General features: G+C 33.8%; 3 protein-coding genes across 19 annotated transcripts in view; all 3 read left to right on the top strand.

Annotated features, from left to right (window-relative positions):
- The first annotated feature begins 3,167 nt into the window (after positions 1 to 3,167).
- Pdrg1 (Pdrg1 prefoldin-like subunit) lies at positions 3,168 to 5,036 on the top strand. Of its 2 annotated transcripts, none has more exons than XM_073956144.1 (4): positions 3,168 to 3,242; positions 4,416 to 4,492; positions 4,569 to 4,755; positions 4,829 to 5,036. In XM_073956144.1, exons 2-4 carry the CDS (start codon positions 4,439 to 4,441, stop codon positions 4,993 to 4,995), a joined length of 408 nt encoding a protein of 135 aa, XP_073812245.1. In that variant the 5' UTR covers positions 3,168 to 3,242; positions 4,416 to 4,438; the 3' UTR covers positions 4,996 to 5,036. The 2 variants fall into 2 exon arrangements, with proteins under 2 accessions (XP_073812245.1, XP_073812246.1); XM_073956145.1 differs by having other exon boundaries at positions 3,181 to 3,242; positions 4,405 to 4,492.
- Positions 3,251 to 4,474, top strand: LOC141387041 (G patch domain and ankyrin repeat-containing protein 1 homolog). Its single transcript, XM_073956143.1, has one exon. The coding sequence runs from the start codon at positions 3,276 to 3,278 to the stop codon at positions 4,329 to 4,331; it is 1,056 nt and encodes a 351-aa protein (XP_073812244.1). The 5' UTR covers positions 3,251 to 3,275; the 3' UTR covers positions 4,332 to 4,474.
- A 2,388-nt stretch (positions 5,037 to 7,424) lies between the features above and the next one.
- The window catches only part of Mef2 (myocyte enhancer factor 2), a 337,726-nt gene continuing 323,285 nt past the window's right edge, over positions 7,425 to 21,865 (top strand). For 14 of the 16 annotated variants that reach the window (XM_073988144.1, XM_073988141.1, XM_073988128.1 and 11 more), the window contains exon 1: positions 7,425 to 8,958. The gene's annotated coding sequence lies outside the window, so the exon portion shown is untranslated. The remainder of the gene's footprint in view (positions 8,959 to 21,865) is intronic. The other 2 variants (XM_073988133.1, XM_073988120.1) reach the window with 2 other exon arrangements.

Raw genomic sequence — 21,865 nt, 5'->3', positions numbered from 1 at the left:
TGTACAGAGTTTCACCCCCTTACACCTCTTACCCATAAACTCGTTTTCACGTTAATGAAAATTTGCATAGTCTGGCATAGGACTTAGTTTACATTACCCTGCCTTTAGTCCCAATTTACATTGGGCGAGTTTATTTGCGGCAATTGTCATTTTGTAGGAGAGAGAGGTGAGGCATATGGTAACCCTTTGTGAGGCATATGGCACCCTCTCTCACCTACAAACTGACAATTGCCGCAAGTAAACTCGCCTAATGTAAATTGGGACTTACGAATGCCAGTATTGGCAAGACAATAGCAAAAATACAAACCTTATTCACAAATACATTTATAAATTTTTAAATACCCAATAGAAAATGTCTTTAAGACAACATTGATGAATCGTGCACGACATTTCCAATTCGTTCACGACTCCTTGCAGACAGCCCTTTGGGATCGTTGACGACTTTTTCACACAAGTGTCCCAGTATTCATGCACGACAACATGGGCGACAAGGTAAGCGAAGTTGTCGTCGATGACGACTTGGAAGACAAAAACCCCGTTATTTCGTTGACGACTGCCTTGGGGACACTGTCTTGCTATTTGTCATTGACGACCTTACTAAAGACAATGTGTTTTGTTGTCGTGTGCAAATTTTATTTTTATTACTTTATAATTATAAAAAATACATCATTTTATAAATATTATCTTACATTAATAGTAATTTGTTCTTGAATATTCTCTGATCCACTTTTTTTGAACTTATCCGCGCCTCTTTTTCCCATCACAACCGATAGAAAGGATGACCTCCTTAATTTATGGATTTTGTCAAAAAACATTATGAATAAATACAATTACAACTAATATAATCTATAATCTTACCATATACCACTGCCGCATCTTTTAAAACCGCTGGAATTTACAGCATTCTCCTTAACTTCAACCTACAAATATGTATTAAAAGTATAACTTAAATTATGTTTAAAGTTCCTTATTATAATTTTTCTTACTTACCGTTCTTTGGTAAAAGCAAAATCTTTAATTATTGACGCGATTTCAGATTTTGATGATTTTATTATCTTACATTTAAATAATAAACATTTTATATTCGAATCAATATATGAACAATCATTTCATAGCACGCTTTTTTGAAAAATTTTTGGGTTTGTTGTCACGACACATTGCAAGACATGGTCATGCACCTTGTCGTGCATGACAATTTATAATATTTCGTCAATGATTCGTCGACGAAAATGTCATCAACGATTGCATTTTCTATTGGGTATGTATAGAGAAAAGTATGAATGTATTGGTGAAAATGGTTTGTAACTTTGCTATTGTCTTGCCAATACTGTCTGTGTGTAAACGCCTACTTAGGTCTGTTCGATAACACAAAAGTTTGTACGAATTTGTACAAACTTTTACAAAATTCTGTTCGATAACGAACTTGTTCAATAAAATAGAAATGAGAAGTTGTTGCAAGTACTTGCAAGAACTTGCAAATACTTTTTACTTGCAAAGTTATCATAAACACCTATTTACGTAATCCACTCGATTTCAACTGGTCCCGGTCTACACTAGCGTGAATTTCATTAAAAATTTTCATGAAATTAGGCGTTCTTAAATTGAATTCATCACTGCAGCAATTTTATGATTTTACTCTACTATGGAAGTCGATCTAGAGACGCATAACTTCATGAAATTTTTTTAATGAAATCACTCTAGTGTTGACCGGGACCTGTCAATTCCTTTTGGTATACGTCAAATGAAATCTCATCTGAAATCCATTGCATTTCATTTGACGTTTAAGCAATTGAATTGACAGTAGAAATCGAGCGGATTTCGTAAGTGTTATACTATGTTTACATTTACGAAATCCACTCGATTTCAACTGTCAATTCCATTGCTCAAACGTCAAATGAAATCCAATCGATTTCAGATGAGTTTTCATTTGACGTATACACAAAGGAATTGACAGATGAAATCGAGTGGATTTCGTAAATGTAAACATAGTATTAACCAAGATCAAGATTGACAACAATTGCTCTGTTCCTTTAAGCTGGGTACACATTGTCAGTTATGAATGACAGCTTTGTTGTTGCTTGCTAGTGTGGCCGATCATTTTTATCATTCGTCATGCAACCGCAAAATGTTTTGTGGTTGCTGGATGGTTGGACAGTTATCGATACTTGAGACAATGTGTACTGCTTCTTAAGCTGAGTACACATTAGGTGTATTCGTTTGCTCAATAAAGGCCAGTACAGAATCAATCGTCGCTTGCTTTGCTTGCTTCCCCAAATGTCAAATTATAAAGGAATGCCAGAGCCTCTTTGCAAATCCGCCTGCGTTCCACTTTAGGAGGCTCTGGCATTCCTTTATAATACTATGTTTACATTTACGAATTCCACTCGATTTCATCTGTCAATTCCTTTGTGTATACGTCAAATGAAAACTCATCTGAAATCGATTGGATTTCATTTGACATTTGAGCAATGGAATTGACAGTTGAAATCGAGTGGATTTCGTAAATGTAAACATAGTATAATAGTACGGTTACACTAGAGTTTTTTTTTGTCGGGTTAACCCAATTCGAGAGGATTTATTTGACGTGTGCGCTATGGAATTGACATTTGAAATCCAAACCCACTGTGTTAATCCGGTTAAGTTTAACCGGGGTATAATTTGACATTTGGGAAGCAAGCAAAGCAAGCGAGATTGATTCTGTTCTGGCCTTAATTTCTACAAATTTGTACAAGTCCAGTAACTTCAACAAAAAGCATGGTGGAATAAGATGGTGTTACATGACATCAGACTAAATATCAAATTTGATCATAATAATGCATTACTGTGAATTGCTTGTTTACATTTTGTATGTGATTTTAATCACAATAAAGCATTTTGACAACTAATATGATGATCAGCTGTTTTTGGCGTTGTACCTTTATTATTGTGCCATGACAAAACGAAACAAAACAGCGAGTTCGGTCAAAATGGGTTATGTTTCGTTTTGTATTGTTCCTATGTCGATGGTCAGACTAGTACGATTTCAACGTTTTACGCCACCCTATAATTTCATCATGCCCTAGTTAAATAGTGCCTTTTGTAAACTCAGTGTTAGTATCCGTTTTCATACAACTCTGACATGTAAATAAAAATCAGCTGTTGTTGATTAATAAAAGCATTGCCAGTTCATTGCAGTGAATAGTTTCATTGAACGACAACTCAGAAGGAATACGAGGAGTACGATTACGTTTTTCATTTTATGGGTATATTATTTCTCATAATTTCAACAATAAAATATGGATAATACGGGCGAACAATTGCATCCCAATTGGCGGGCCTTAGCTACACTACACATTCCGCTGAAAAGATTTGTAAAGGAAGGTACGCAACAGGCACAACAAGGAACACACAACACTAAGACGAGGGAGAAGTATGAGATTCAAGGAGTGGATGGAAATGAGATCAAGGAATTCTATGAAGAACTGGTGAGGAACGATGCGAAAGAGGAAAAGATAACGAATAAACGCAGCAAGTATACTCACGAAACAAATAAAGCGAAGCAATCCAACCACTTGGCTACGAGAAGATATCGAAGATATCCCTTTGAAGTGGGGAAATATCATCGTTATGCCATGCAGAATAATTTTGAAGAGTTACAACGACTTGATTACGAAGGGCAAAATATAAATGTTTGTGACAATTATGGTTGGACAGCCCTCATGATGGCGGCTTGTGAAGGTCATGTAGAGGCGGTAAGATATTTGCTAGAATTGGGAGTTGACAAAGACATCAAAGATAAATCCGGCAAAAAAGCCTTGGACTTGGCAAGAAAGAAAGGTCACTTTCATATAGAATCACTATTAGAGACTCCATTGAAACCAAACCACAATGTAAACAGCGAAGATGAAATGGAAGATAATGAGCCATTCTATTGTGAAATATGTAAGCGAACATTTACAGAAACAACAAAACGTAACCATGAAACATCTACCATACATCAATTCAATGTCCAAGCACCGAGTAGTAATAAACTGCAAAAATTCAATATACCCCCACGTAATAAAGGCCTACAGTTAATGGTAAAACAAGGTTGGGATAAAGAAAGTGGTTTGGGACCGTCGCAAAGCGGTCGTTTGTATCCCGTCAAAACAGTTATACGTAAACAACGTACTGGTCTGGGTATAGAACAGGATGCGGCCAAAGTTAGTCATTTTCAGGCATTCGATAGTAGAGCTATTCGACGCGATAATTCGGATTATTACAAAAAGAAACCGAGGAATCGTAATGATATTCGACGAGAGAAAATAAGAGAATGGAAACGAGATAGACGTTTAAGGAATGAACTAAATTAGGTTCCATGGGATGCCATTGTTGGCCCTAATTACAAAAGTGAGAATCATTTTATATATTAGGTATTCATATTAGAACATTTTTAGGAAATTCACAATAAAGTACAAAAATGTCCAAAACAACTGAGCAAAAATGTATGGAAATTTTAAAAACAACAGAAGAGGTATGATGATTTGAAATTTTATTACCTTCATTTTAGCGTTCCATTAATTTTCATATTCGTATTTTCCTTTCTTTAGGTGGCCGATAAAGTTCTGGTCAACAAACAAGAATTGGTGGCTTTAGACAAACGGCGACAACAAAACCGTGAAGCCATACGAGAATTGGAGAAAAATTCCGAAAAATCTGAGAAGAAAGTGTGGACCACCATTGGCAGCATGTTGGTGAAGTTGGATAAAGACAAAGCATTGGAATTGCTGAAAAAAGGTTTGTAAGGGAAGGTGGGGGGTTATTTTTTGAGATTGGTAATTGAATTAAAATTTTGTTTTATTATTTTCAGATCAACAACAAATCGAGCGTGAAATAAAAATTTTACAATCAGATCAAAAAATTTTGGTCAACAAACATCGCGATTTGGAACATTTCAATCCCTATACCGGTACTCATCTAAAACCATTGGATCCCAAGGAATTTAATGCGCTTAAAGCAAATTTGCCAATGTTGTAGAGGATCATAGAATAAGTTAAATAAAAAATATTATTTTATACCATACGAGAATTGGAGCTTACAATTTAAGGACCGTAACATCCAGTTCCGGTGCGGTACTGTGAAAATTTAGAAACATATCAACAAAATATAAAGAAGGAAAACCTTTAGATGGTTTAACGAAGACCTTCTAAAGGTCTAAAAAAAGTGTTCTATCAAAAGGTTTTCTGTGGAAAGAAGACCTCTTGAAGGTTTTATATAAAAGAAAAGGGAACCTAGGGAAAGAAGACATCCTACAGGTTCTCTATGGACAGATGTCCTGGTAAAGTTTTTCTATCGAAATAAGGACTTCCAAGGAAAGAAAACCTTCTGAAGGAGTTCCTTGGTAAGAAGAGCTTCTAAGTGTATTCTATTGAATGCAGACCCTCTATTGATAGAAGACCTCCGCAGGATTTCCTTTAAATAAAATATTTCCTAAAGAGGTTTTCTATGGTCTTTAATGTCTTTAGAAGTCTTTTATAATATGATGACTGGAAAGAAGACCTCCTAAAGATCTTTTATGAAAGAAGACATTCTATAGAAAAATATTTCCTAAAGAGCTCCTCTATGGAAAAATGACCTTCCAAAGGTCTTTTATAGAAAGAAAACCTTCCAATAGCCTTCTATAGGAAGAAGACTTTTTAAAGGTCTCCTATAGTTAGAAGACCCTTCAGTCTTCTATAGAAAGAAGAACTCCTAAAGGTCCTCTATAGAGAAAAGATCTCCTAAATATCTTTTATAGAAAGAAGGTCTTCTAAAACTCCTCTATAGAAAGAAGAGCTTCTATAGAAAGTAGGGTTTTCAAGGTTTTCCAGAAAGAAGACTTTCTGAAGGTGTTCTGTAGAATGAAGAACTTCTAAATGTCTGCTTTACAAAGAAGACCTTCCAAATATATCCTATAGAAAGAAGTCATTCCAAACGTCTCCTATTGAAAGAGGACCTTACAAAGGCCTCCTTTAGAAAGAAGATCACTCAAATGTTTCTTATAGAAAGAACCACTTACAATAAGGAGACTTCCCAAAGGTCTCCTGTAGAAGGAAGACCTTCCAAAGATCTATAGAAAGAAGACCTCCTAAAGGTCTCCTAGAGAAAGGACTTCCAAAGGTATTTTATATAATGAAGACCTTTCAAAGGTCATCTATAGGGAGGCCTTTCAAAGGTCTTTTATAGCAAGACGTTCCAAAGGTCTTCTATAGGAATACCTTTCAAAGGTTTCCTACGGAAAGAAGAACTTCCTAAAGTCTCATATCCAAACGGAGATCTCCCAAAGGTCTCCCTTAAACGGAGATCTTCCCAAGGTCTCCTGTAGAAAGAAGACCTCCTAAAGGTCTTCCAGGGAGAGGACTTCTGTAAAAGAAGAACTTACAAAGGTCTCCTGTATTCCTAAGGTCGCCTATAAAAAAGGAGACCTTCCAAAGATCTCCCAAAAACGGAAACCTTCAAAAGGACTCCTTTAGAACGACGACCTTCAAAGGTTTCCTGTAGGAAAAATACCTTCTAACGGTCTTCTATATAAAGAAGGGTTTCAGGGTCTCCCATAAAAAGAGACGTTCCTTCCAAAGCAATAGAAAGAAGCCCTTCTAGGGGTCTTCTATAGACAGAAAGGAGACCTTCTAAATGTTTCCTGTAGAAAGAAGACCTTCGGAACAAGTGTCGTTTAGGGGCACCTCTCGGATCGGTCCGAAAATTTTACCATAGGTAGCCCTTGGGACCCTGATTCCAACGATATATAATTTTCCGGGGGAAGTCCATACTTCCTGAGATATGGGTCTTGACATTTCGGAAATTTCGTACTTTCACACCTTTAGATTGTTTAGGGGCACCTCTCGGATCGGGCTGAAATTTATACAGTAGATAGCCCTTGGCATCCTGAATACGATATATAATTTTCCGGGGGAAAGTCCATACTTCCCTAAATATGGGTCTTGACATTTCGGAAATTTCGTACTATCTCCGAGAGGTGCCCCTAAACGACATTTAAGCCGAAGTTCTTCTATTGGGCCAAGACCTTCATAAAGTCTTCCACCTCTTTTGAATTTCAATCTCCCCACTTGTTTCGGAAAGTCTACACTAAACGAAAAAACTCACCACACAACAAACTCACTTAACGTGGAGAGGTTGAAAACTCTGTGGAGACATTCAATATACAAAACCTGAATGGGTGAATATATTTTTGTTGTTTGGGTGATGGAGGGGGAGATTTTTACTACGTTCGCCTGCTCCATGTTTACTAGACAACAAGTGGTGGTGGATATGAATGGAACTGATTGCCAGCAAGTTGTGGATGCGTGTGTGTGGGGCTGTGGTGTGTTGGCTATTCTCTGTTTTGTGGTTCTTTCTCATTGTTTGGGGTAGAGTGGGGGCTTTTTGTGTTGTTTGACTTGGCGTAAATTAAGAAAACATTTTATGGATTTCAGTCGTTTGTCAAACTTTGCAAAAGACAAGTGCCGTCGTCGCTGGCTGTCGTGTCGCGTTTAGCAAAAAATAAAAGAAAACAAAAACAAAAAACCTGCTCCCCGACCCTCGTTAGCATTGTGACAAACGTTTTTCTTAAGCTGCGTTCCGTTTCGGGTGTTTATTTGCTGTTTTTAATTTCGATCTCTCTCTCCCAGCTAATGTTTGTTAATGAAACACGTTTTCAAAACCTAGATTAAATGACAAATAACAACAACAAAAACAAACAAATGCGTGGATGATATGTATGTGAAACAATAACAACAACCAGAAATATTAATATTGTTGTAAATCCATTAGATATGTTTACGGGTTAACTCTTCTTCTAGAAGATTGATTACAACAACTGGCTAGTTGTGGGAAGTGTTTTGTTGTTGAATAATTTCTTGTTTTGAAATGTTCACCAAATTTTCCAAAGAGTGCCATATTTTGTTGCTTTGGAAATTGTTGGCAGGAAATATTTAATATACCCCACAAATTGTTATTGAAAAGCCTTTGATTACGGAGGAGCGAGCACAAAGTTTCCATCTTATTTGTGGGCCATGTAATGTGATTTTGTAAGTGTTTGAGTGGAAAATGTGAAAAGAATTATAAAAAAGCAAACGAGAAAACAAATCAACAACAAGGAAAACAAAAAAAAAACGTGCGCTTACGTCGTCGTTTCGTTGGTTCAATAAAAAAATTGTATAAAGAAAGAATAAAACAAAGTGAAAAAAAACCTGCCAGCCATTCAATTATTACACCACGCTCGCTGCTTGAATTCACCACTCAACAATATCTCAATGAGAATAAAATACGAGATGAGTGAATAACAACAACGACAATAAAGTGACAACAACTAAACAAAAAGAATTACTTTGCAATTGATGTGGAATTCTAGTCCCTCACAAAAACAACAACAACAACCAATAAATACTTAAATATTTAAAAATTATTAAAATCACAACAAGAATTAAAAGTCAAAAGGTAATTGAAAAGTAATTGCTCCACGCCATTTGAAAGTGAAATTATTAGCGGAAAAAATAATTCCCGCTCTTTTTTTCTGCCGTTGTGTCAAAAGAAAACAAATTTGCATTTCCTCTCTCTGTGTGTCATGCGAAAGAGGAAATTAAAAATCATGAGAATCAATGCATTGTGAATGACAAGAGAGCCAACGCCATTAAATTGGGAGACGAAAAGTGTTGTTGTGTGGTTTGATTATAAGCTGGCTTATCACCTACCACCTCCTCCCTCCCACCTACTATCTAGCTCCCTGAGCCCAACATTTGCAGTCGTTGAGTGTTAAACAAGAGAAAAATTAAAATAAAAAAAATCATAAATTGTGTGAATAAATAAAAAAAGAAAAAAAATATCAAAACAAGTTTTATGCATAATTAATAACAAATTAAACTTCAAAATATTTTCGTATCTCCAACAAATATTTTAACGGAAAAAGTGTTAACCACAAAAAGAAAGAAAAATTTATCTCCGTGTCTCTCTTGTAATTCAAAGGTAAGTCCAATTGCCAATTCAAATTGTGGGTTTTTAAATTAATTGCGTCCCATCATCTTGCCCTTTATGTCGTTATTCCTTTTTTGTAGTGCTTTGTGATTCTTCTTCTTTGGGCCATTATCTTCTTTTTTTTTTGCTGTGACGTATTTACTGTCCTTGTCTTGTAACAACATTCTTGTTCTTTATGTTTTACATACAAATTCTAGCTTTTGTAAGGTTTGTTGTTGTTGTTGTCGTAGTCTTGGTCGTGGTGGTGGACTCTATGAACGACCTTGAAATCGAGAAAATTCCTTTAGCTTTTTTTTGTTGTTTTTGTTTTGTTTAGTTTGTTTTGTTGCTTTGTATGCGCGCATACCGGTCGTTGTTCTTCGTTTTTTGTTTGTCGTGTGTGCTGCCATGCTCACAAAGAAGGAGGAAACTTCTCTTACATCAAACACTCAGAGTTGTATTTTGGTAGGGTATTGGTATTTTCATATCCTTTCTTTCACAATGGAGTACATTTTTTTAGTTTATATCCATAATTCCGGAAATACCTTGGTCTGTCTATTAAAAATTCCCAAAAATTCTATAGCATACTACACACTGGTCAACAAAATTAACAGTCATCGAGGTCTATTTAGTTATTTCCCTATTTTCGTCAAAAGTCTAGCTGAATAAATACATCCCTAATCTTTAAATAATAGGTGCTGGGATTTTATACCTTTAAAATAAAAAAATAGTCTTCACAAACTACAAAATAAGTTATTTCACTTACCATCTCGTTTTCCATAGTTTATTTTTTTCTTCCCTTTTTATCTTGGGCTTAACTGTCGTTTAGGGCCACCTCTCGGATCGGGCTGAAATTTTTACATTAGATAGCCCTTGGCATCCTAAATACAACGATATATAATTTTCCGGGGGGAAGTCCATACTTCCCGAGATATGGGTCTTGACATTTCGGAAATTTCGTACTTTCACACCTTTAGGTTGTATATGGACACCTCTCGGATCGGGCTGACATTTTTACAGTAGATAGCCCTTGGCATCCTGAGTACAACGATATATAATTTTCCGGGGGAAGTCCATCCTTCCCGAGATATGGGTCTTGACATTTTACAATTCTAACGTGGGCAATATGGGCATCGTTTTAAAGCTTATGGAGAGTACTTTTATGCACTGACCTATTTTTACACCTGTTTATAGGAGAATGTATTAAATTCCTGTTCAAAGCCGGCTACTTAGGAAACTTTAAATTTACAAGAAAGTTTTGTTTGCGTAGACCACTTTTGTCCCTGTCCATAGGAGAAAGACTAAAATCCCCGGCCGAAGGCCGGCTTTTCTGGGTCATTTTCTTTTTATATTTTTTATAAAATACAAAATTTTTGCTTGTTTTGGTTCTTTCAATGGCGGACAAATTGTTCTGTTTTGGCAAGTCAGCTGATTGCTTGTTGGTTTTTGCTGGGAAGATGTCTGTTTACTTTTTACATTTTTCTTGCAAAAGAGAATAAAAAGTCCTTATTCTCTGAGAAAGTTCTTGCTGGACAATTCTTGCTGGGAAAGTATAGTATATATAGTATATGTATATAGTTCCACTTCCCCAAATATATGACATTTCGGGGAACAAGTGTCATTTAGGGGCACCTCCCGGATCGGGAAGTCCATACTTCCCGAGGGCCTTGACATTTCGGAAATGTCTCACTTTAACACCATTAGTCTGTTTATGGACACCTCACGGAACGGGCTGAAAATTTTACCCTTGGGACCCTGATCACAAATACCTCCACGTGTTCTTATGTTTTTGCATTTAAGACTTTCTCCTATGGGCAGGTGCAAAAGTCTGCTACGCGATCAAAACTTTCTTTTAAATTGAAAGTTTCCTAAGTAGCCGCCTTCAACCTTATTTAAGACAATTCTCCTAATTTAAGACATTTCCCTATAATCACGTGTAGAAATATGTCACGTGCACAAAAGTACTCTCCATACGCTTTAAAACGATACCCATATTGCCAACGTTAGTATTGTAAAATGTCAAGACCCATATCTCGGGAATTATGGACATCCCCCCGTTAAAATTATATATCGTTGTGTTCAGGGTGCCAAGGGCTTTATACTGTAAAAATTTCAGCCCGATCCGAGAGGTGTCCCTAAACGACGTTACGATGCCCAGGAGAATCCCTCGGATTGGTTCGACTTTTTTATCATAGGTTATCCCTATCACAGCGATATATAGTTTTCCGGAGGAATGCCCATGTTTCACTTTTTCAACATTATGTTGCTAAGCGCTACGCCTTGGATCGGGTTGAAAGTTTTACCACAGGTATGCATTGTTATACTGACCACAACGATACATAGTTTTCCGTGGGGGAAGTCCTTACTTCCCCAAGTATGGGCCCTGGCTTTTTGGAAATGAATTATATTAACATTATTTTGTTGCCAAGGGGTACCCTCGGATCGGTTTGAGTTACTAACATATTTTTTTTGCCCAGGGGTACCCTCGGCTCGGTTTGAAATTGTTATCGTTGGTAGTCCTAGTTAAAACTATCACATTCAGGAAAAGTCCATACTTGCCGAAATATGGGCGTTGCTAAGAAGCACTCCGAGGAACGGTTTGACATTTTAACACATGTAAACCTTATTACCCTGATCACAATGATATATGTATTCAGATAAGGGTTCCGAATTTTGGGAATTGTTTTACTTTAACAACATTATGTCGTTTAGAGCCACCCCATGGGTCGGGTTGAAGTTTTTACCACCTGCACTCCTTATTATTCCGATCACAACGATGTATAGTTTTCCGGGGGGACGTCCATACTTCCTGAAATGTGGGTCCTGACTTTGCGGAAATAACTTGAATACCGTTACGATGTCCAAGGGCACCCTTCAGAAGTTGTTTTCATGGTTCAAATACTCAGGAAATGTTGCCAACCGTTGAAAATTAGTTGTTGTCTGACCTGGGAATCGAACGCCGGACCTTTAGCGTTCAAGGCGGGAGGAAATATGCTGATCACAATGATATGTAGAGATATGTGTACGTCCCGATTTTTTTGGAAATGTCTTACTTTAGCACCATTATGTTGTATTAGGACCATTCTTGCTGTCCGTTTGAATTTTTTTTCACGGTAGTCGTTATTCAGAAGTGTTTCTATAGAAAGATGTCCTTCAAAATGACTCCTATAGAAAGAAGACCTTCCAAAGGTATTCTATAGGGCCTAACGTCTTCTATAGAAAGAAGACATTTAAAAGGTCTTCTGTACAAAGAAGACTTTTAAAAGGTCTTCTATACAATGAAGACCTTCAAAAGTTCTTCTGTAGAAAGAAGTCCTTCAAAAGGTCTTCTATCGAAAAAAACTCCACAAGATATTTTATAGAAAGGAGACATTCAAAAGGTCCCCTTCAAAATGTCTTCTAAAGAAAGAATACCTCCAAAAGGTCTTTTATAGAAAGAAGACCTTCAAAAGGTCTGCTATAGAGAAAATACCTCCAAAGGGTCTTCTATAGGAAAAGTACCTTTAAAAGGTCTTCTATAAAAAATACCTCCAAAAGTTCTTCTATAGAAAAAAGACCTTCGAAAGGTCTTCTATAGGAAGAAGACCTTCAAAAAGACTTCTATAGAAAGAAGACCTTCGAAAGGTCTTCTATAGAAAAAGACCTCCAAAAGGTCTTCTATAGAAAGAAGACCTCCAAAAGGTCTTCTATAGAAAGAAGACCTTAAAAAGGACTTTTATAGAAAGAATACCTTCAAAAGGTCTTCTATAGAAGGAAGACCTTCAAAAGGTCTTCTATAGATAAAAGACCGATAACACCGATAACTTTTTACCATAGGAAGAATGTTATCGATGATATTTTTTATAGAAAAAATGTTGTCGATGAAAAATCTTATATATTTTCGATGACTTCTTTCCATAGGAAAAATGATATCGATGACGCACTTTTTGCATAGAAAAATTCATTTATTTTTTCCTATAGGAAAAATGTTATCGATGACTTTTTCCACATAATTCTTACTATTTTTTTCGATATCATAAAGGAGAAAATGTTATCTAAGTTAAAAATAGTAGCTTCTTGCAGGTTCTGGAACAGAGCAAATAATTGGCTTGTTCCCGTACTTTATAAAGTGGTAAAAGTCGTAAAAGTTGTAAAAACTTTTTAGTTCTGGAACAGAGCTAATATTTTATCGATCACTTTTTTATTGAAATAATGTTATCTGTGTTTTTTTTTGTCGAGAAAAATTATTATCGATGGTATTTTCAACAGGAAAAAATGTTAACTATGACACAGAAAAATGTTATCGATGACTTTTTTATAGGGGAAATGTTGTCGATGACTTCTTGCCATGGGAAAATGTTACCGATGACTTTTTTCCATAGATATTAATTACTTTTTATTTATTATCGACGACTTTTTTATAGGAGAAACGTTGTCGGTGACTTTTTTCCATAGAAAACTGTTATCGATGACTTTTTCCATAGTAAAATTGTTATCTATGACTTTTTTCCACTAGAAAAATGTTGTCGATGACTTCATAACATAGGTAAAATGTAATCGATGACTCTTTTTCATTAGTAAAATGATCTCGATGACATTCTTCCATAAAAAATGTAAACTTAAAAGTGTTATCGATGACTTTTTTCAATGAAAAATATCGATAACTTTTTTCCACTGAAACATGCTTTCGATGACTTCTTGCCATAACAAATGTTATCGATTATTTTTACCATATGAGAAATGCTGTCGATGACTTCTTGTCGTAGGAAAAATTTTATCGGTGAGTTTTTTTCAATAGGAAGAATGTTATCGTTGATTTTTTTACTATGGGAAAAATGTTATCGATGACTTTTTCCGTAGGAAAAATGTTAACGATACCTTTTTTGCACTTTTATCGATGACTTTGCCTATGAAAATTGTTATCTATGATTTTTATGATGTTAACGGTGACTTTTTTCCATAGCAAAATGTTATCGATGACGTCTATCCACAGGAACACTGTTGTCGATGACTTCTTGCTATAGGTAAATGTTTTTGATTACTTTTTATACCCTCCACCATAGGATGGGGGTATATTAAGTTTGTCACTACGTTTGTAACTACTCGAAATAATCATTGTAGACCCCACAAAGTATATATATTCTTGATCAGCGTGCAATTCTACATCGATATAGCCATGTCCGTCCGTCTGTCCGTCTGTCCGTCTGTGGAAATCACTCTAGCGTCCGAACGGATTGACGTAGGTTGATGAAATTTTGGGAAAATATATTATATTTACGTAGGACTTTTGGTATTGAAAGCGGGCTATGTAGGTCCACGCTTTCGTATAGCCCCCATACAAAATGACGCGTGACGCGTCGTCGTTTTAAGGAATTTTTAAGATATTTGGCCCATTTTACCACCGAATTGGTTGCAATTTGGTACTTTGTGTCTCCAGAGGCCAAAAAATATTCCTACCAAAGTTGGGTTATATAGGTCCACGTTTTGGTATAGCCCCCATATAAGGCCCCATATAAAGTACGCGTCATTTTAATATATTTTGAATGTATTAGACCCATTTGACCACAGAATTGGTTGTAATTTGGTATTTTCTGTCTTCAGAGGCCAGAAAATATTCCTACCAAAGTTGGGTTATATAGGTCCACGTTTTGGTATAGCCCCCATATAAGACCCCTTATAAAGTACGCGTCATTTTAATAGATTTTGAATGTATTAGACCCATTTGACCAAAGAATCGGTTGTAACTTTGTATTTGTGTTTCCAGAGGCTAAAAAACATTTCTACCATAAAATGTTTATATAGGTCCTCGTGTCGATATAGCCCCCATAATACAAAATCTCCCGATTTTCGATATTTTGAACGTTTTAGCCTCATTATCACACCGATATGGCTGAAATTTGGTATTTAGTCTTCTTTAGGCGTATAAAACTTTCCCCCAGAAATTTGTAGGTATAGGTCCACGCCATCATATAGCCCCCATAGAACGGTACCTTCCGAATTTCGGTATTTTGAAGGTTGTGGCCACATTAATCCACCGAAATGGCTGAAATTTGTGGTGGAGGGTACAAAAAGTTCGGCCCGGCCGAACTTAACGCTTTTCTTACTTGTTTGTTATTAAATGTTATCGATAACTTTTACCATAGGATAAATGTTGCATATGACTTCAAGCCATAAATGAATGATCTCGATGGCATTCTTCCATAAAAAATGTAAACTTAAAAATGTTATCGATGACTGTTTTCATAGAAAGAATATCGATTACTGTTTTCCTCTGGAAAAATTTTGTCGATGACTTCTTGCCATAGGAAAAATGTTATCGATGACTTTCAACATAAGAGAAATGTTGTCAATGCCTTCTTGTCGTAGCAAAAATGTTATCGATGAGTTTTTTTAATAGGAAAAATGTTATCGGTGACTTTTTCCTATGGACAAAATGTTATCGATGACTTTTTCCGTAGGAAAAATGTGTCGATGACATTTTCCATAGGAAAAACGTAATCGCTACATTTTTTTCACTGAAAAGTTTGATGACTTTTCTATAGAAAATAATTTATCGACGACTTTTCCACAGAAATTTTTATCGGCGACTTTTTTCCATAGAAAAACTTTATCGATGACTTTTTTGCATATGAAAATTGTTATCTATGACTTTTTTCACTGGAAAAATGTTGCCTATGACGTTTTGCCATAGGAAAAATGTTATCGATGATTATTTTCCATAAGAAAAGTGATTTCGACTTTTTTCCATAAAAACATGTTATCGATTACCTTTCCCATAGAAAAAATGTTATCGATGACTTTTTCCTTAGGAAAATGTGACCAATGGGTTTTTTACGAAGAAAAATTCGATGATTTTTTTCCATAGCGAAAATGTTATCGATGTCGTTTCATAAAAAAAATGTTATCGGTGGCTTTTTTCGATGGGAAAACTTGTTATCGATGACTTTTTAACAGGAAACATGTTATCGATGACTTTTTCCATAGGAAATATGTTATCAATGAATTTTTTACATAGAAAACTTGTTATCGATGACATTTATCCACGGCAAAAATGTTGTCGATTACTTTTTCTATAGAGAAATGTGAATTATGAACTTTTCTGCATAGGAAAAATGTTATCGATAAATAATCCTATCGTAACCTATTTTATTTTACCGAAAAAAAGAATGTTTCGTTGAAGAGATTGTAGCGAAGTATTTTTCCACAAGAATAATCCTAGCAAGGAAATTATTTAATGAATTATATAAATTATATCCTTCCCCTCCCACATTATTACTCCAAACATAACCACTTTACTTATAATGCGATTAAATGACGCATTTCTGAATCATGAATCCTCGTGTTGACGCTTAACAATACGTCAGCATATTCAAACATGCTACAAACATTTCTTCGCGTTAGGTAATGCATGGTAAAGTTTGCTGCTGTTGCCACTTCTGGTGGTGCCAACCCATATGCGTGTCTAATATGACTCAATTGCCTGCCTGCTTGAGTTGCTACCGGCCGCACTGCATGTCATCGCATTTGGTACCATATATTGTTGTGTTTCGTCGTTTTAATGTTATAAAATGCCCACACCACAGTGAATAGAGAGAAATCAAGACAAGGAGGTTCCAATAGGTCTGTTGGTTATTTAATAATAAAAACGATAAAGAGATAGGAAATGTGACAGGTGTATTGGGAAGAAAATGATACGTTGCTGCAAAGAACCTAGAACATATTTAATGTGATTTCAGTGGAAACAATACAAGGTTAGAGTGTTCACAATGTTGACCTTCAACTTGACAATAATCGGTTGTACAGAGAAAGAACTATTTGGTCTGTTCCAGAGCTGCAAGAGCTACTCATTTTTACTATTTTTTCGATATCATAAAGGAAAATCGTTATCGTAGTCAACATTTTTAGATTCTTGCAGGTTCTGGAACAGACATATAAATTCATAAAGCCACAATAAAATGTCTTCCAGATCCTGCAAGAGTCAAAAAATGTATACTATGATAACAATTTTTCCTTTAAGATATCGAAAAAATAGTAAAAATTAGTGGATTCTTGCAGTACTGGAACAGACCAAATGTTTATATTGCTTGAGAAAAATCCTTTTGCTAATATTTTCATTTAGAAAATGAAGAATCTGCAGAAACAATGATTTATAGATCAATATTATACCCCATGTGCCGGTATATAATTGGAATTATTAATTCCCAATTATGAATTGAACAATCCCTTCCTTGATGAATTTTCAGTCCATATTGCCCTTGAAATGAGTTTTCTCGTGCGATTAGTAATCGATAATACCTTTTTCCGGTGGAAAAAAATCATGTATGTATGTTTTCCTACGTAGAAAATTATCGATAGGATTTTTCCTAAGTAAAAGAGAAGTCGATAAGATTTTGTCAATAAAAAAGTGATCGAAAAAATATTTTCCTATAGACAAGAGTCATCCATAATATGCGTGTTCCAGAACCTGCAAGAATCTACACATGTTTACTACGATAACAATTTTTCCTTTATGTTATCGACGAAAATAGTAAAAAGTTGTAGATTCTTGCAGTTCAGGAACAGGCCAAATATGTTTCCAATAGAAAAAGAAATCGATAACATTTTTTCTATGGATTAAGTCAGCGATAACATTTATCCTAGGGGAAAGGAAATCGTTAAAATTTTTCCTATGCTAAAAGTCAGCAATAAGATTTTTTCCATAGGAAAAAAATAATCGATAAATGTTATTATTTTGGAAAAAGCCATCGTTCACGTTTTTCTATTAAGAAAAAGGACGCCGATAATATTTTTATGGAAAGTCATTGATGCATTTTTGTATGGAAAATACCAATGTCATCGATAAAATTCTTCTTATTGAAAAAAATCATGGATAAATGTTATTCCCTTGCAAACAAGTTATCGATAACATTTTTCCTATGACAAAAAAAAAAAGTTTTAGAAAAATTTATCCTATGGAAAAATAAATCGATAAAATTCTTCCTTTAACATCGGATGAAATATTTCCGTTGAAAAAAGCCATCGACGAAATTTTTCCTATGAGAAAACTCATCAATAAAATATTTCCTTCAGAAAAAGGTCATCGGTATAATTTTTCCTATATAAAAATGTCATCGATAACATTTCTTTCTGTAAAAAAGTCAGCAATAAAATTTTTTTCTAAAGAAATGATTAAAATTTTTTTTTATGGAAAAAAGGCATCAGTAATATTTTGCAAGAAAAAGTGATCGATAAAATAAAAATATAAAATAAATAAAAATATAGAGTTATCGATAACACATTTTCATATAAAAAATAAATAAAGATAATAAATACATATATAATGAATTAAAATAATAATACAAATATTTCCTATGGAAAAAGAAGCATCAAAAAGTTATCGATTAAATTTTTTCTATCGGAAAAAATTTATAGAAAGTTGTTTGCTATGGAAAAGTAAATCGATAACATTCTTCTTTTGGCATGGGATGTAATATGTGTGATGAAAGATAGCATAAAAAACGGGCCAAAACATGTACACATAAAAAGTCATCGATAACATTTTTCCTATGAAAAAAAGTCATCGATAATTTTTTTCTTTGGCAAAAAGTCATCGGTAGAATTTTTCTAACGGAAAAAAAGTCATCGATGATAACAGTTTTCCAATGAAAAAAGTCATCGATAACATTTTTCCCACGAAAAAAAGTTATCGATAACAGTTTTGCTATGGAAAAAGTCATCGGTAGCATTTTTCTAATGGAAAAAAGTTAACAATTTTTTCTATGAAAAAGAAGACATCAATAAAATCTTTGAATGAAAAAAAAAGACAAAGAAAGTCATCGATAACATATTTTCCTTTAAAAAGGTTATCGAAGGCCCTTTCCTATCGAAATAGATAAAATTTAAAAAGTGAACCAAAACAAAAATAATCTTATGAAAAAAATTCATCTATAACAATTTTCTAATGGAACCAAGTCATCGATAACATTTTTTTTATATGGATAAAAGTCATCAATAAGATGTTTCCTATGAAAGAAGTCATCGATCACATTTTTTCTATGGCAAAAAGTCATCGATAGCATCTTTGTCTATGAAAAAAGTCATCAATACATTTTTATTGAAAACTACACCAATAAAATTTGGAATGAAAAAGTTATCGATGAAAGGTATCGAAGGCCCTTTCCTATCGAAATAGATGAAATTTAAAAAGTGAACAACAAAAAAATTCTTATGAAAAAAGTCATCGATTACATTTTCCATTTCTATAACAAAAAGTCATCAATAACATATTTACTATGAAAAAGTAATCGATTACATTTTTCTATGGAAAAACAAACAGCCATCAGTAAATGTTTGTATTTCCAATGGAAAAAAGTTATCGATATCATTATTCCTATGGATCGATACCATATTTTCTATGAAAAAAAGTAATCGATAACATTTTTCCTATGTCATCCTTAACATTTTTTTCTATGGAATAGAAGTCACCGATAAACTGTTTATGGAAAAATACATCAATAAAATTTTGCATAAAAAAGTGATCGATAGAATTCATCGATAACTTATCTTCATATAACAAATTTAAAGTCATCGATAAAATTTTTTTCATATAAAAAAATTATGGAAGGTCATGTCCTATGGAAAAAGAGTCACCAAACAAGTCATCGATAACATTTTTCCTATCGCAAAAAGTCATCGATTACATTTCTTCTATGGAAAAAATCATCGATGAAATGTTTTTCTATGGAAAAGAAGTCATCGATAACATTTTTGTATGGAAAAAGACATCAATAAAATTTTGTATGAAAAAGTTATCGAAGGCCCTTTCCTATCGAAATAGATGAAATTTATAAATGAAAAAAAAATTCTTATGAAAAAAGTCATCGATAACATTTTTCCAATGGAAAAAAGTCATCGATAACATTTTTCAAAAGATAAAAAAAGTCATCGATAACATATTTTCTATGAAAAAAAGAATCGATTACATTTTTCTATGGAAAAACAGTCAACAATAAATTTTTGTATGAAAAGGTGATCGATAAAATAGGGATAAAAGTCATCGATGACATATTTTCCTATAAAAATTATCGAAGGCCCTTTTCTATGGAAAAGGTTCACCAAAAAAGTTATCGATAACATTTTTGCTATGGGGAAAAAGTTATAGATAATTGTATCCTATTGAAAAATAAATCGATAACACTTTTCCTTTGAAACATTTCCGATGAAAATAGACACCGATAACATATCAATGAAAAAGTGAACCAAAAAAAGTTCAAATGAAAAAACTGATCGATAACATTTCCCAATGGAAAAAAGTTATCGATAACATTTTTCCAATGGATCGATACCATATTTTCTATGGAAAAAAGTAATCGATAACATTTTTCCTATGGAAGAAAACCATCGATTATACATTTCTATGTAAAAATATATCGATAACATTTTTTTCGATCGATAAAATTTTTTTTGGAAGAAAGACATCAATAAAATTTGGTATGAAAAAGTGATCGATAGAATTCATCGATAACGTATCTTCTTATAAAAAAATTTAAATACGGATAAAAGTCATCGATAACGTTTTTTTCATATAAAAAAATTAAGGAAGGTCATGTCCTTGGAATAAGAGTCACCAAACAAGTCATCGATACAATTTTTCCTATCACAAAAAGTCATCGATTACATTTCTTCTATGGAAAAAGTCATCGATAAAATATTTTTCTATGGAAAAGAAGTCATCGATAACATTTTTGTATGGAAAAAGGACATAAATAAAATTTTATATGAAAAAGTTATCCACGAAAGTTATCAAAGGCCCTTTCCTATCGAAACAGATGCAATTTAAAAAGTGAACAAAAAAAAACTTATGAAAAAAGTCATCGATAACATTTTTCCAATGGAAAAAAAGTCATCGATAACATTTTCCTATGGAAAAACAGTCATCAATAAAAAATAAGGATAAAAGTCATCGATAACATATTTTCCTATAAAAATGATCGAAGGCCCTTTTCTATGGAAAAAGGGTCACCAAAAAAGTTATCGATAACATTTTTCCTATGCGGAAACAGTTATAGATAATTGTATCCTAATGAAAAATAAATCGATAACACTTTTCCTTTGAAATATTTCCGACGAAAAAATACGCCGATAACATATCAATGAAAAAGTGAACCAAAAAAAAGTTCATATGAAAAAATTGATCGAAAACATTTTCCAATGGAAAAAAAGTTATCGATAACATTTTTCCTATGGATCGATACCATATTTTCTATGGAAAAAAGTAATCGATAACAATTTTCCTATGGAAAAGCCATCGATTACATTTTACTATGGAAAAAGTAATCCATAACATTTTTTCTATGGAATAGAAGTCACCGATAAAATGTTTATGAAAAAAAAAACTTCAATAAAATTTTGCATAAAAGTGATCGATAAAAGTCTGCGATAAATTTTTTTCTAAAGAAATGAAGTCATGGTTGCATTTTTTATATAAAAATACAATTGCATAAAAAAGTGATCGATAAAATATGGATAAAAATGATCGATAACTCATTTTCCTATAAAATTTATCGAAGTCCCTTTCCTATGGAAAAGGAGTTATCAAAAAAGTTATCGATAACATAAAAGAGTAAACCTAAAATGTTCATATGAAAAAATCATCGATAACATTTTGCCAATGAAAATAGGTCATCGATTACATGTTTCCAAGGGAAAAATGTCATCTATTACATTTTCCTATGGAAAAAGGTCATCGATACCATCGATATGGAAAAAAAATAACCAAACATTTTTCCTATGGAAAAAAGTCATCGATTCAATTTTTCTATGGAAAAACGTCATCGATAAAATTTTTTTCTATGCAAAAGAAGTCATCGATAACATTTTTGTATGAAAAAAGACATCAATAAAATTTTGTATGATAAAGTCATCGATAACACATCTTTCTATAAAAAAGATATCGAAGGCC

This window comes from Musca autumnalis, unplaced genomic scaffold (genome assembly GCF_047663935.1).
Source record: "Musca autumnalis isolate F117 unplaced genomic scaffold, ASM4766393v1 scaffold_5, whole genome shotgun sequence".
Taxonomy (NCBI): Eukaryota; Metazoa; Arthropoda; class Insecta; order Diptera; family Muscidae; genus Musca; species Musca autumnalis.
This window is presented reverse-complemented; position numbering and strand designations above follow the sequence as displayed.